The sequence below is a fragment of the Sphaeramia orbicularis genome, chromosome 11, assembly GCF_902148855.1.
Source record: "Sphaeramia orbicularis chromosome 11, fSphaOr1.1, whole genome shotgun sequence".
In the NCBI taxonomy this organism is placed as follows: Eukaryota; Metazoa; Chordata; class Actinopteri; order Kurtiformes; family Apogonidae; genus Sphaeramia; species Sphaeramia orbicularis.
In genome coordinates this window covers 47,490,568-47,506,792 of record NC_043967.1, presented here as the reverse complement: position 1 = coordinate 47,506,792, position 16,225 = coordinate 47,490,568, and the positions used below count along the sequence as shown (strand labels likewise).

The 16,225-nt window shown below is 37.7% G+C and overlaps 1 protein-coding gene across 1 annotated transcript in view; it reads left to right on the top strand.

Annotated features, from left to right (window-relative positions):
- Positions 1-16,225, top strand: part of akap9 (A kinase (PRKA) anchor protein 9) — an 85,987-nt gene that overhangs the window by 14,427 nt on the left and 55,335 nt on the right. The window contains exons 3-9 of the mRNA XM_030147669.1: positions 4,203-4,247; positions 5,172-5,231; positions 7,829-7,978; positions 8,418-8,573; positions 9,586-9,783; positions 9,885-12,698; positions 15,984-16,064. Coding sequence (XP_030003529.1) covers positions 4,203-4,247; positions 5,172-5,231; positions 7,829-7,978; positions 8,418-8,573; positions 9,586-9,783; positions 9,885-12,698; positions 15,984-16,064 — 3,504 coding nt within the window. The remainder of the gene's footprint in view (positions 1-4,202; positions 4,248-5,171; positions 5,232-7,828; positions 7,979-8,417; positions 8,574-9,585; positions 9,784-9,884; positions 12,699-15,983; positions 16,065-16,225) is intronic.

The window sequence follows — 16,225 nt, the reverse complement described above, 5'->3', positions numbered from 1 at the left end:
ATTTTACAGGGACTGTGGATAATACATATATTGTAGGAGAAATGACTTGGAGCTTATTTTTATCTGCATTCCCTGGGTGGGGGTCAGGTGATATACAAGTTATAATAACATCACAACAGAAAATAGAAACCTTCCATGTTAAGATAAATGCCTCCCAATAAAATACTACACAAAAGGCCATAATGTAGAACAACAATTACTACCATCAATCAACAATCAATACCAACCTCCAATGGGAAACACACCATTAACAATCTACGACGTCAAACAATTCATCAATAAAACACATTTGTACCAGACATCAATGCCACTGATGACCACGTTCACAGTATCAGAAGAGTTTAGTAACTGCACACTTTCAACCACATTTAAACTGTTTAAGAGTATGACATTCTCTGATACTCAATGGTAAAGAATTACTCCTACTCTGCAACCAGTGTTATAAACATTGTACTGATTACATTTGTCATTTTCTGTTTAAAAAAAAAAAAAAAAAAAGAAAACCATACCATTGGAAGGATATGAAGTGTTAATTGGTATTCCCTATAATTTATCAAATTTACGGCCAATTTTAATATTACAGCTATTATGGTATGGCAGTGTATGAAAAACTCATATCAAACTGGAAGTTAAAACTGGTGTACTTTTTTATTTCTTCAATTTTCCCTGTTTAATAACATTATATGTATATCTATCTATCTATCTATCTATCTATCTATCTATCTATCTATCTATCTATCTATCTATCTATCTATCTATCTATCTATCTATCTATCTATCTATCTATCTATCTATCTATCTATCTATCTATCTATCTATCTATCTATCTATCTATCTATCTATCTATCTATCTATCTATCTATCTATCTATCTATCTATCTATCTATCTATCTATCTATCTATCTATCTAATATATATTTTTTTAGTAATGGACTTCATCGTCTAAATTTGTGCGTAGTACAGTGTTAAGTGTTAGGTGAATATATTCTAGATTTAAACCCACGATGTGCACCAGTAGTATATCTACAAATGACCAGGCCTGTGTTCTACATTTAATTCTGTATGTTACCCCTTTAGGCGCTGGACTTAAAAGAAAAAAAAAAAAAAAAATTGATGTCAAGATTTCAAAAAGCTGTTTGTATTGTTCAGTTATGTTCCTTGTCACAATGTTGGGACTTTGGTGCTTAAAAGGTTAATATTAAATGTTGTCATTGTTGTTAAAATTTAGAGAAATCTGTTCATTAATTACCTACTGGTGTATTTCATTTGGTCACCTTTCATTGGTGTCATATCGTCATTGTTACGAATTAAACTAAGGTTGACATTTAACGTTACTTGCAACTTTTTCACTAGAATGAAAAGACATGATGTGAATCAAACTTTAAGCTCTTTTACTGAGTTACCCGTTAGTAAAATACACTGTGTATCTAAGGGTATATATCCTCTCTTTTACTGTATTACTTGAGATGTTAGATTTACAACATCTGCTATGGTTTTGATTGACAGGCATTGAGCAGCAGAAAATTCACGGCATGTGTTTTAGCCTAAATATTTTAAAATGCAACTGCATTATCTATAGCACTGCTGAATATTAAGGTATTTAACTGCTATCCAGACTGGATTTTTGCAGTGATTCTTTAGCTGAGTGAATGAGTAAGACACAGTCTGTTCTGAGCTGCAGAGTTAACCTTGTGTGCAAAATTAGAAGGAAAGATGAGAAGAGTTTCATGTTTGCCCACTTGAGTTCACAATCACTGATAAAGCCCATTCACTGTATTGCTCTGGATGTTTCTTTTTTGCAGAACATATTTTTCCATTTTGTTTAAATTTACATTGAAGTTTTTTGTTGGTCTGGGGATGTGGTCGACCCTTCAGATTTGGAGTTCTTCCTTTACATAATACATCAGTTACTTAATAATGCATGCACTCTGAAATGTATCTGCATGTGGATGGTGAAATTCAGGCAGCACTCCAATCTTTTCAAGACATTCTGTTGCAATATGAAAAGATCTAGTTAATTTATGTTCATTTAGTTGTAAAACAGTGTGTATTCTGTATTAACAGGTAAAAAACAGCATTCAGTTACTGATTTTTGTATAAATATAGAAGTTGAGGCCTGGACAGTTTCACCACCCTAGAAAGCAAATATGTAAACTTCTGTTGAAAATCGCCTACAGTCTGTTAAAAAAATCTGCAGAGACCTGAGAGCCCTTATACCTTTTTTACATTTGAGTTCTCTCGGTACTTCTCTTTTTTTCCAGTTGTGAGCAGCCACGTTTTCCCTGAACCCACTGTACATTTGATGTGGTACTAAACTACTGGTTGCCGTGGAAACAGACAATTGCCTTTAAACAGCTTGAGATGCGTCAGTCTGTGGGACCGATTCCTGTGGCCTTGCCACACTTACAGCAAACCTTAAGGTTGATTAAATTCATGAATGTTTTTACCTTGAAGAAACTCGAGTCTTTTCTGATTCAAAAGGGATGAACTGTATTTATCTGCTGTCTGCGAAAGAGCTGTTATGCATCACCAACAAACAAAATTGAGATTAATCCACACAATGCATCTGTATTCAGTGAATGTACATACATTATTTGCCTGCTTAAAGTTGAATAATAGTTTTCGTCTCCATGCCACATTGAATTATGGGTTTATATGGAAATCGGAGATTGATTGATTGATTGATTGATCGATTAAACAGCTTGGCAGATTAGTCAGTATCATTGTCAATAGCCTATACATAGATCTCTACTGTGATAGCAGGTGGCAACTAATATTCAACTTCTTAACTTGAATTGCTGAATTTGACCTGGAAACAATAACTCAGAAATGTAATTTGCATCTATTATTGATTAGGCTTTATTGTACTTGTCATCGTTGCAGTTGTTTCTACATTTATTGACTGGTTACATTAATGATCAGTGAAGTATTGCTTTTCCAAGTTAGGATTTCATTACTTTGACTTAGGTTAAAAGGTTAATGATTAACTCTTTTGTTTTTTGTTTTTTTTACCCATTCCAATACTTTATAATACTAATTAACGTAATATTAAAGACGTACTTCATAATATGTTCTCCTGCTGAAGATTTGGAGTTAGTCCCTGCTCCTAATTTGTGTGCTATGTCATTTCTCTTCTGTTCTGGTTTCAACTTATGGCCTGAAAATAGACCTCTATAATGGCAGTTGTTATTTTGTGACATAAGAATGGCAACAAAAGTAGGTTAGGCCCATATTTGAGAACAGTGCTTCTTTTAAATGTCACCAAGCATTTAAATATGTGAATTTTATAATGTGTTATGAGCAGGTCAGCGTTTTGTCATGTAAGACCACTTTTCATTTCACAGTAAAAGACCAAAAAACACTTATAAACAAATTGACTAAATGGAACAAATTTGTCTTATTCTGGCATATAATGCAGAGTGATATGGGAAACAAACCTGCAGTTTTGCAGATTTATTGCAACATGTGAAGAAGCCACATTTTTGTACTTTGTTTAATTTTGTTCTCTGTTTTAGAGTGATAGTATACTCCATATACTGTACAGATAGAGCCTTGTAACTCAGATGAAGTCCAAATGACATAAGAGTTTAGGCTCTTTTTCAAGTATGAGTGCTTAATTCAGTATTTAGTTAGAATGCACCTATAGAGAGTGCTGTAAAATGTATTTTTTTCCTTGTGTATGTGCAAAAGTTTGGAAAAGCTTCCACAAAATCCAAAATTTCACAGGTGAAGTTTTCATTAGCTCAAAGTTATTTTATTTCATTTTGATGCTCTTTTTAATGACCCTGAATCAGGTTGTACCCAAAACCCTGAAAGGGTCTTGCTGGTATTATGCTTCCAGTGTATGGTATGTGTGTTACACCTCTAAGTATAAATTTTTAGTTAGGTGTTGGAGTCATTCCTTTTGCGATTTCATTTGTTGTTCCTCTGTGTTGTCTGTCGTAATGTATGGCATCATTCAGTTGTCAAATTGTCAACAGAAACTACTCATAAACTACTTGCCTATTGTTATCAACAGGCAAAGTCAATGAAACATTCAATGAACAACCATTTTTAGGTTTTGTGGGACTGAAGGGAAAGGTCATCCTCTGGTGGCTCTTGTTTTGTGATGAATTTTAAAGGTGTTTATTTGTGAATAATGTGATGTTATCTCTTCTGCTCATGTTCAGTTGATGAAATGTGGTTTTTTTTCTGTGTTGCAGCCAGAGAGTGAAGTGTCCACAACTGCTGAAGATTATTCCTCAGAGGTAATGTGTTTACTTACTTGAATGTTATTGCCATTAAGTTACTGCACTTGGTTTCCTACAATGCTCAGTTTTCATTGACACAAGCTGTACATTTAGGCATCTCAAAACAGATGTAGTTAAGCTTAAGGTGAAAGTTTAACTCACTTTATTATCCCTGTAGGGAAAATCGGTCTCTGCCTTTTACCCATTCTTATAAACACAGTATCTAGCATTAGCATTAGCACGTAGCACACATTAGGAGCAGTGAGCTGCCATTGAAAGCCTTGGAGACCAGTTCCAGATCTTCATCAGCACTGTGGTCAGGGCCGTCGACAGGAGACTTAACCTATATGTATTAGTTTTGTACCTATATCACCTCTCAACCTACTTTGTTTTACCTGCTCAATTTTATATTTTGTACAAATGTTCTATAATTACTTGTATTCATAAATGGTTTCAGTTTCATTCCAAACATGTAGAAAGCAAATATTGAGCATATGTTACTACATATTTGAGTGCCACTTATTGTCAGGTATTCGCAATGTTTTGGTGCATAACCTATTAAGTCAGCTTCTGGTTTGTAATCACATCCATTTTCCCTGAAAGTAAAATGCCTAAGTCTGTAAATTAGTTGTTTTGTGTAATTTAAGCAAGTCATTTGTCTAGAACAGTGGATGAGAAACACTGTCATCCTAAAGTGTTTCTGTCTGATTTTCTGATGATAAACACTAAATTGTGTGGCTTGATGAAACAGTTTTAAAATCTGAATCAAATTCTCATCACAAAGATAATTAAATGTAATTACACTGATGGAATTGGAAGTTAATCAGCACACTTTAATTAACAGAGTTACTTTGCTGTATAATTCTACCCAAATGATGGCTCTACTTTGCAGTTATGTTGACTTCTCTGAGATCATTCACTGACAACACTATGAATTAACAGGTTAATGGGTGCCACGAGATGACAGTGAACGTAATGGTGTCTACGAAGGATTTTATCTGGGTACAGTAATCCGATCAAGCAGTTTGATTAACTCTGCTTTTGGCTCTGCTGGATAACCCGCTGGCTGCTGGACTTAACTCTGTTTGCCTTCCCTTTGGTCTTCTGCAAAGTTTCCTGTAACCCACTAACCAAGTCCCTTTCAATGCAGTGCTTACTTAAAACAATACGGCTTCATGCTATGTCCCTTGTAGGAAGAGGAAGAGTAAAAAAGTAAAGAAAAATAAGCACAAATGGTTCCTGGTATGAAGACTGCACAGGCCGTTTTGACATTTTAGAGGTGTGAATTATTTGTGGAAGCTGGAACAGAATAAAGAGAAGCAAGAGGGATAATGGAAAAGCAGAGAGAGGACAGCAAAGTGGTGCGAGGAGCGAGGACTGGAGGTGTTGCATCGAGACCTGCTCTCACCAGAATCCCTAATTTGGTGTTTAAAGAGAAAAGACAGAAAACAGGGAGATGCTGATTGGTAGATGCTGGGATAGATGATGGAGGATATAAAATATATTAATTTACAAAGTGCGCTTAAAGCTGGCTAACTAGATATTATTTATTTATATTTTTTTCAGTATCGAGATTCACAGCTTTCTTTTTTTTCTGCATGACCTCAAGATAAAACATGATTTGAAGTAGTTTTCTTGCCTAAAAGTATACACTGTATGTGTATTATGACGTATCAGTTAACAACCACAAAAGTAGAAAAGCACCACTTGTTAGGTTGTCACTGCATTATTTATAAAAAGATTTAAATAATTTCAAGTGAAACTAGAAGCACTCAGAGAGCGCAGACCTCCGCCAAGGCTGATCAGTGGCCCCCCCCCGTGGGCCCCCCCACCCCCGATCACCACCAAAATTTAATCATTTCTTCCTTATCCCATTTCCAACAAACCCTGAAAATTTCATCCAAATCTGTCCATAACTTTTTGAGTTATGTTGCACACTAACGGACAGACAAACAAACAAAGAAACAAACAAACTAGAAGCACTCGGAGAGCGCAGACCTCCGCCAAGGCTGATCAGTGGCCCCCCCTGTGGGCCCCCCCACCCCCGATCACCACCAAAATTTAATCATTTCTTCCTTATCCCATTTCCAACAAACCCTGAAAATTTCATCCAAATCTGTCCATAACTTTTTGAGTTATGTTGCACACTAACGGACAGACAAACAAACAAACAAACAAACCCTGGCAAAAACATAACCTCCTTGGTGGAGGTAACAAACAAACAAACAAACAAACAAACAAACCCTGGCAAAAACATAACCTCCTTGGCGGAGGTAATAAAGCCCTGCTCTTAGGCACTGACTAGAGAACACATTTGCAATGAATACATTTGCAACTAGAAGCACTTGGAGAGTGCAGACCTCCGCCAAGGCTGATCAGTGGGCCCCCCCACCCCCGATCACCACCAAAATTTAATCATTTCTTCCTTATCCCATTTCCAACAAACCCTGAAAATTTCATCCAAATCTGTCCATAACTTTTTGAGTTATGTTGCACACTAATGGACAGACAGACAAACAAACAAACAAACAAACCCTGGCAAAAACATAACCTCCTTGGTGGAGGTAACAAACAAGTAGCATTTAGATTTTTTTGCTGAGCCTAAAGGCCTTAAGAGGAAGCATAGATCTCAGTTTGGTGCGCTAAGAATTTTTCACAAATTGCCTAAAGCAAAAACTTGTTTAATCCATTAATACAGCCCTGTACTGTATTCAAGATTTTACGATTATAAGGCTAAGCTAACACAGAGTAAAATTTGGAGATATCTTAAAGAAAAGTGTTAGGAGTAATTTTGTTGGTTTTGGGACAAATTTAGATCAAATTTAGCAATTCAAGCAACAACATTTATACAATAATTTAGGTTTGTTTTTCCTGGTTCAGAATAAGGCTGAAGTTATTCCATCGTTGTCATGTGTTACCTTCATAGGCCTCGAGTTTCCAATAATTATATTTATGAAGAGAATAATGGCTTCACATTAAAATGATTGCGTTAACTGACAATGGAGTGGGATAAATAATAGCATTGTTTGTCTTTGACAGGAGGGCATGGTAAGGTTTCAGATTAATTTGATTAATGAATTTTTTCTTTCTAACCATCAGGAAAAATGCCTGAATCGCCAAATGCAACCTGTTAAATGTTTTTCTAGTTGCATGTAGCATTTATATTTATCAAAGAAAACCATATTTCAATAATATTTTTTCTCAGGTTCATGTAGATCACTCTATCTTTATTGTTAGCATTTAGACTTTTCTTCTTATTTCTTGTTAGAACCAACTCAATAGCTTACTCCAGCTGCTAGCGGTTGTTGCTGCTGTAGTGCATTTTCTACTTGTTATCTACAAGCCTGGTTTAGCCAAAGCAATCACTAACTGTGGAAGATTCACAAAGGATTGCAATGTTCTGTAAAAGAGAATGTACTGTACCTCTCATCGAACTACTATTGTTGCCATAAGTGTATTTATTGCACATTCATCCATGTGGCCCTTGTAACTAACTACTGTCACTGTTCTGAGGTATCAAAGTGCTTTGCTCACTTTTAAATCCTAATCTTGAATCGCATACCAAATCCTTGTTTTACTAGCATTATTTTTCTCTTCAGGAGGAGATGGATCCTATTCAACAGATGACAAAGGGAGGTACAATGCAGGATATGGAGGATGCTCTGGCTGCAAAGACCCAAGCGGTGGAGGAGCTGAGCCGAGAGCTGGAGGAGATCAGGTCTGCCTTCGGCACAGAAGGAGTGCAGCAGGTATCTGTTTCATACTGTAATAGAAATTGTTCTGTTGGACTTTTAGCATCTGTTCCTGACTTCTGATTGTGCATTGAGGAAATAATCCATGTTCAGATTATTAACTTTTCTCATTCCTTCAGTATTTGACTACTTTTATGTGGTTTTAATTAAATTATGTTGAAGCGTTTTCTATCTCAGTCTTTCTTTGTTCACAAATTACTGGAATATGATCTATTTCCAAAGATTCTTCTCCATAAATTTCAGCAGGAGAGATTATTTGCTCATGAATGTCAATTCCGTAATGGCTGTTTTAAATCTATTTGAGAAAGAACTAAAAATAAACCCATCTCTAAATTATATATTTACACTCCCACTCCTCTCTTGGGCGATGCTTTCACTGTCAGTACTTAACCTGAATACAAGCTAATTTAACTTTATTGCCTTTTAATTTCCACAGCTTCAGGACTTTGAGGCTGCTCTGAAACAACGTGACGGTATCATCACCCAACTCACCGCTAACCTTCAGCAGGCTCGTGAAGAGAAAGACGAGATCATGAAGGAGTTTTTAGAACTGACGGAGCAAAGCCAAAAACTGCACATTCAGTTCCAGCAGGTGGGAGATCCTACGCTCAGTCAGTCATGAACTACTTTCTCTTTGGTTAGTTTATAGCAGAGTTATCCAAAGGCTGTCTGTTCAGGATCCAAATATGCAAGATTAGGTCTTGAATTATCATTATGTCTATAACTTCAAAGATATCTGAGCAGAAACACACAATCGCCAACCAACAGATCCACAAAAAAGTCAGTCAATCAATCAATCAATCAATCAATCAAATTTTATTTATATAGCGCCAAATCATAATAAAAGTTATCTCATGACGCTTTACATGTAGAGCTGGTTGAAGCTGGACTCTCATGACTAACTAACTTGCTGTTGATGGTGGTGATGATGATGATCATGATCATGATGATCATGTATTACTGCTTGTCATCAGTGTGTTCAAACTGCTGGTTGCAGTGGTTGAATGAAATGATGTTGAATTTATTTTCAAGGTTATTGTGTTTTAACATAAAAAACAAAAATAACTCAAAAAAGAGCTAAACTTATCAATACATAAGAAAAATGTACATATAAGGAAATGCCAAATATACATAAATAAATTAACAAGATATATAATTGATTCGATTATCAAAATGAGAAAAATTTTAAAGCATATCTGCAAACTCCGATTGTTATTAAAGCATAAACATGCCACATGTTCACGTCTAAAGTGCCAGACAAGGTACAGAATGCATCCCATTTTCTGAACTCATTTTTAGAGATATGTTATTCTTACATATGGTCATGTTATAGAATATTTGTTATTGTAGATTAAACAATAAATTAAGCAGTTAAAATGAGCTTCAGCGGTCTACTGTTACAAAATTACAAATACAACAGTAAAATTCATCCAGGTTTTGAAAACTGAACTTCTTGTAGTATTTTCATAGTGCAGTATTCGTACTGTTCTTAACTGAAGGATCTGGATCATTCTTGCACCATTGGCAGCTTGCACATGCAGTCTGAGGAGCCATGTTTTTCCTTTCTGTTTTTGTCTACCTGCTGATCCAATTGCCAAATACAGCTGCAGGCAGGGGAGACACTGAGGAATACCAGCCATAGCAGCACAGCGGCTGATCTTCTGCAGGCCAGACAGCAGATCGTTCAGTACCAACAACAGCTGGAGGAAATGAATGCTGAGGTGAGAAAACACCAGGAGAAGAACAGCGAACAGCTTCAGCACATGAGCCAATTCCAGCACAAGCTCAATGAGATGGAAATGGTGAGTATTTAATTGAAATATTCTCTCATACCTGTTTTGTTAGTTGTAAGGTTTAATACTACGCTGCCCTTTTTATTTCTAAAATGTATTTCACTTTGCAGTCAGAGAGAAGATCAAATGAATCCTTTACACAAAGGATAAATGAAAAAGACCTGCTGATTGCTGAACAAGAAAAAGTTATCAGGAGTCAGGAACAGTCCCTGACAGAATTAAGAACAGCAGAGGAGTCATTTGCACAAACACTAAAAGAGAAAAATCGCTTAATTTCAGAGCAAACTGCAATAATCACAGAACATGAGCGGTCATTAACTCTGCTCCAAGAGGAACTTGCCCAAGTGGGAAGGACTACTGATGAGAATATTATGCACCAGTCAGATGAAAAAGATAGGATAATAGCAGAGCAAGACATTGTCATTTCAGAACGTGACTGCTCTCTTGCCAAGCTTGAGGATGAGCTGGAATCCTCAGAAAAACGGCTGCATGACCTCAACCAGCAAATTGCTGCAAAAGAATCAGAGCTTGAAAGGTGCCTTGATGATTTGAAAAGCACTAACTCTGACCTAGAAACCTGTAGAAATGAAATGGAGGGTTTTAAATTGGAATTGGAGAAGGAACGAAAAGAGTTAGAAAGCTGTAAAAATGAACTTGCAACTTCTAAACAAAAGGAGCGAATGTCATCTAATGAAATAATGCAGCTCATGGGCACTGTGGAGGACCTGCAGAAACGCTGTCACCAGGGCAGCCTTTCTGAGAGCGACACCATCCAGAAAATGCAGGAGGAGACTGAGAGAAAGCTTGAACTTCTCAGGGCTGAGCTGGATGAGATGTATGGTCAGCAGATTGTCCAGATGAAGCAGGAGCTTAACTTGCAACATGCAGCAAAGGTTGAGCAAATAAATCAGCAGCATCAAGCTGAAATTGAGCTTCTAAAAGCTCAGAGTTTCTCTACTAGTACTGTTGAAATGGACGCTCTTAATACTACTATTAGCGAGCTTAAAGAGACATTAGAGCAATCCCAAATAATGCACAAGAAAACCACACAAGAACTAAACCAAGTCGCCCAAGAGAAGCGTAACCTGCAGGCGAAGGTTGAGGATCTTCTTCAAGATCTTCGTTCTGCTAAAGAACAAGTGGAGCTGGTCTCTCACAGTGTTATCTCTCAGGAAAGCCATCAAAGTGAATTGCAGCACCTTCAGGACACTATCGACAATCTGAGGTGCGAGCTAGCTGCTGCTCAGGAATCTGCACAAGAGGCAGAAACAAAACACGAGTCTGAAATAACCAATTACAAGATCAAGTTGGAGATGCTAGAGAGGGAGAAAGATGCTGTGCTTGACCGCATGGCAGAGTCGCAAGAAGCAGAGTTGGAGCGATTGAGGACTCAGCTTCTGTTCAGTCATGAAGAAGAACTAACCAATCTAAGGGAAGAATTGCAGAGGGAGAGCTTCCTAAACACAGAAAACCTTCTCAATGAAGCTGCAATCAAACATGAGAGAACACTGGATGAGCTGCGGATCGGTTACAAAGAAGAGCTGCATCTGTTACAGAGAGAAATGGCAAGTTTCACCACAGAGCGAGATGAGCTTTTGCACCAAATTCTTGGACTTAAAGAAGATTTGCAGCATGCTCTGCACAGCTCCAAAGCAGATGAGCTCATCCAGCAGCTCCAGGAGCTTCAGGTAGAGATCGAGGAACTAAGAAAAGGAGGAGAAGAACAAGCTAGAATGAAGAATGAAAAGGAAAATCAGATGAAGGAAAAAGAAACTTTCTGGGAGAACAAACGGAAAGAACAGGAAACAGAAAAGGAGTCGTTGATTGAGTCTAACAGAGTTTTACAAGAAGAGCTAGATTTAAAAATGAGAGACATTGAAAGCCTCACAGAGGAGAATAATAACATCCAGCAACAACTGTCAGACCTTAATGAGGAGATTGAAAAGCAGAAGACTACTTTCTCTTTTGCCGAAAAGAATTTTGACGTCAACTATCAAGAGCTGAAGGAGGAATACACATGTCTGGTTGAGGCAAAGACACATCTAGAAGAGAGGATGCTTAAGGAGACACTTGAGTTTGAGGCGAAAATTGCCAGCCTCCAGTCACAGATTCAGGAGCTGGAGAGAGACACCAAGATGGAGAGCACACATACAGAAAGTAAAGGTGTGATAGAAAAAGATACTACTGAGCTAATGGAGAAGCTTAATATTACTTTGAGCGAGAAGGAAAGCTTGGCTGGAAGACTTTCTGAAGTTACAGAGCAACTGGTTTTGACAGAGAGTAAAGTGGGTCATTTGGAAGAAGAACTGATCAAAGTGCAACAAGAAAACGCAAATGTCATTGCACAAAATCAAAGTCTTGGGAAGAAATTGGAAGAGAAGCAAAAGATTATGAAAGAGCAGATGAGAGGGCAGGAAGCCCAGAGAGAAGCTAAGCCCCAGCACGGAGAGCAGATGTTTACTTCAGTTTATGGTTCTGAGGATCATCACATTCAGATTCAGTCTCTACAAGAAGAAATAGAAGCTCTTCAGTCTCTCCTAAAGGCAGCTGAAGCAGAGAGAGACAGCATCAAGGCAACCCTGGAGCTTCAGAGGCTTTCACAGACCGCATCCCCAGCAGCAGTCCAGTCCTCGGGGGAGGGACCTGTTGAGGGACGATCCTCCCCCCAGAAGTCCTCAGGGTCAAGCAGGCGCAAGAGACGGCAGAGGTCGAAGCAGGAGCGTAAGCTGGGCACTGCTCTCTCAGACAGCAGAGAAGAAAGACAAAGGGAGGAGGACGAGGAGGCAGCAGTGGAGGAAGAGAGAGCTACAAGTGCTGCAGAGCTGGAGGTGCAGTCTCCAGTTATGTCATATTCACAAGAGAGGGCCGGTAAGGAGGACTCCACAGATGCTTACCGGGGAGACGGAGACTACATCAGCAAACAGGTAGGCACTCGCATGCATCTACTTCATCACTCTGTAGTTAAATGGCCTTGCTGCCTTTTTTTCTGCCTCTTTAAGTCTGATTAAATGACATTCTTGATTGAGAGATTACAGAGCTTTTCAAAAACTGTGCCATTTAAAGAGGCATGCATAAAACAGAAAGCTCTTTAGAGGCTTTAAATCACTTTAACTATTAACGCTGTGATGTTTGATGGTGTCAGCTTTATTAAAATGTTTGGACTGCATGCAGTGTCGGTTCTGGCTGTAGGCTGGAAGCAGATGTATCACACAGGCATATTACCATTGAGATGTTTTCTCTCTAGTAACAGTCACGATTGCAAATTGCCTGAATGTCTGCAGCTTTGCTGTCAAAGGTAGCACTGAGAGCACAGTCACCCTGTTGTATGAAAAGACAGGTTTTTATGTTCATACAGAGCATTCAATGGCAATATGTGGGCTTTTTTTTGCTGTAGTTATACAATAAAAGAGAACAGCATCCACAGCACAGTCTGTACATCCTCGCAAAGTGTCAAAACTTCATCAATATTCAGCTCATTTCTACTTTTAAAGGGGAACTATACAATATTTATAAAAAGCTGTCATGTGATACTGCTCGTCCTCAAGCTGAATTCAGTGTTGGCCTGAGTTCATGCATTTTATAGCTTTGAATGGTTGCTATTGTGCAGAAATATGTACATTCTAGTTTCTTTCCATCCTGCAGGGAGTAAAGGGTTTGAGGTGAGAAGCCATTTTACCCCCAGCCACTTCTGTGTCTGTGTCACTTCAAGCTGTGTCTCAGTTACACAAGGAAAAAGATAGTGTACAGTGTCTGTTGCCATTTTCACATGTGTGTTTCATGTTGTTTTTCACTTCCTGAGTTGGAGCGCTGCACATATTCCAAAATCACTTAATTAATGTCTTCACTTTGACAAGAACAAGCCTGGAGTGTTCAGGTGTTCTTAGTGCTTGCCTCAGAATGAACTTCACAAGAAAAAAACCTGTTTTATTGTATATGTTTAGTGTTCTGGAGCCGGTTTCTCAAAAGCAGACTCTTAAAGGTTACAGTTAACAGTCGGGGTTCAGTCAGAGGTCTGAATGTATCTGTTGCACAAAGATGATTAGTTCTCGACGGTCTGTAGTTGGACCAGTTCGCATTGAACTCTGGTAAGTTAAAGTTTTATTGGGTTTTAAAGTTTCACCGCTTCAAAGCATGCAGCTCAAAAAGGCTTTACTGTCAGGGAGAATTTTACCAATTACAAGTTATTTTTGCTGGAGAAAGTCATCTGGAAAAATAACTACATATTTGCCTTATTTGAACTAACTGCAATTATTTTGCTTAATTTTTAGGGCTTAATTTACTTGGCCGTATACAAATGTGCTGTTGCTTTATTGAAATCTTGCTTGCATTTGAAAAACTACTGATTTATATCTGGTCTTCTTTCAAACTAGGCTACATAGATGGAGTTGTGCCTATATTCTATACACTATCACCACCTAATGTAAAAGCTCCTTATTCTAGGAATTTAGCTAAATATTTGCTTTCAATTCAATTCTGCTCTGAAAAAACAAACAATGTATTTAAAGTGTTTTCACCATGTGCTGGATTGAGCAATGAGCCACACCTAGATTTAGCCTACTAGGTGTTACTATTGAGCCCTGACTGTGACAATGGTTTCCATTCACATTTTGAAAAGCAGCAGGATGGAAGCTATTATCTCTTCCACAGCGTTTCTACTTCATCCTAAATTCTCTTTTAATAACATGTTGTTGCACCTTCATCTTTGTAGAGAATTGGAGAACTTTTTATCTTGAGGAACTTAATTGTTATCATTAGGCTACGTATTGTTATAATCAGGGGTTTCTTTGTGTATTGCAGCAACATCCTAACACAATTATTATTCCTGTCCTTTTTCCTGGTAAAATTTGTTAAAGTCTGAAGTGCAAAAAATGATGTGATTTTTGGTAGATTTATTCTTCACTGGGTTCAGTGCCACTAAATGTCTTTTCTTCCTTGTTAGATGTGCTCTATGTAAAATACAACTGTTAGTAGTGGCATAAAATAAAAAGAAATGTACAAATTGATAATCATGTTATTTGTATGACAGTTCAACCAAAATATTCATAGTCATGGTGGGTCTAGATGCTGTTTTCTGTTCTCACTTTTCCCTCATAAAATTATGAGCCACAAACAGGCCACAGTTTATTTTCCCTCATTTTTGTCAGCACATACAATAGATATATTGACTAAAGAATTAAGATTCTAAAATTTAGCTGTGCCCATGTCATGACCTTGGAGTCATCAAAAGTAGACCAGACTCTGACCTATCTGAATGCAGTCCTGTTGCAGAAGTTGCTCATTCCCCTGAATGAAGAGGAATTTTTTTGACAACTCTTGGTTTCGTAACAATCAGACAAACTCGGTGATGATCTTTAACTTCTTATCCATAGATTAGTAAATTACAACGCCACCTGATTAGATCTAACATTAACTGAGAGATCATTTTGGAAGATAAGTGACAGTTTGAGGTGATGCTGTGAGGCTAAAGCATGGACCAAACACCACGCATTGTTATATCTTTTCTTTCTTTATTATCAACACTAACGGTAGAAATAACCAAACTGACTAAACTTGTTGCTATTTTTTCACATCAATGCTAAAAATCCAATCCGTTGAACCACAAAAATAACTGTGATAAACTTTTAGACATTTTTCGGTGAAACTGTTCGATTGGCTCACAGCGACACGTGATCAGAGCTCAAGCTAATTACCTGCACATTGGTTGCTACGTTTTCATCAACAGTGAAACCAGCCAGATTGGAATCTTTCACCTTTAGTCCTATTAGCTATTGTTGGCGCTACTTGTTAGTTTAACTGTTACTATGGTATCTTTATCTTTGTGAAACTCTTGCATTGGACTAGTCTAACATGTGACTGGTGTAACAGTACAAAACAGCCAACAGAATCCTTGTGAAAAGGACTCTTGTTTCAGTCTTGGTGTATGCAAACACAACGTAACTGACAACTCAGACGACTTTTCTTTCATAAAAAAAAGGATTCAGTTATGGATAAATTAAAAGCAACATGCTAATAGTTGTAAAAATAACATATATGTAATTTTTTGTGTCTTTTTTTTAGGCACTTTCTCTGTGCTCCCTCACAGGAAATTTTCCATATTGGCGCATCTTGTCTTTCTGTCCATTAGTGTCATATTCATCTTCATGTGTTCTGGGGTAATGTCTGAGGTGTTTGTTGAAATTCCAGTTTTTTCTTCCGTTTGCCTGTTACAGGTGAGCAGGCATGGGATGGGCCGTCGTTCGCAGCCTGTTGTGCGTCAGGAAACAGAAGAAGAGGAACAGACAACTGAGCATGTAAATGTCTTCTCCTGTCCTGATCGTAGCTTTCAGTATCAGTAGATGCTTTAAAACAGGATGTCAAACTCATTTTAGTTCAGGAGCCACATTCAGCCCAATGTGACCTCAAGCAGACCAGACCAGTAAAATAATAACCTATGAATGACAATCTAAATTGT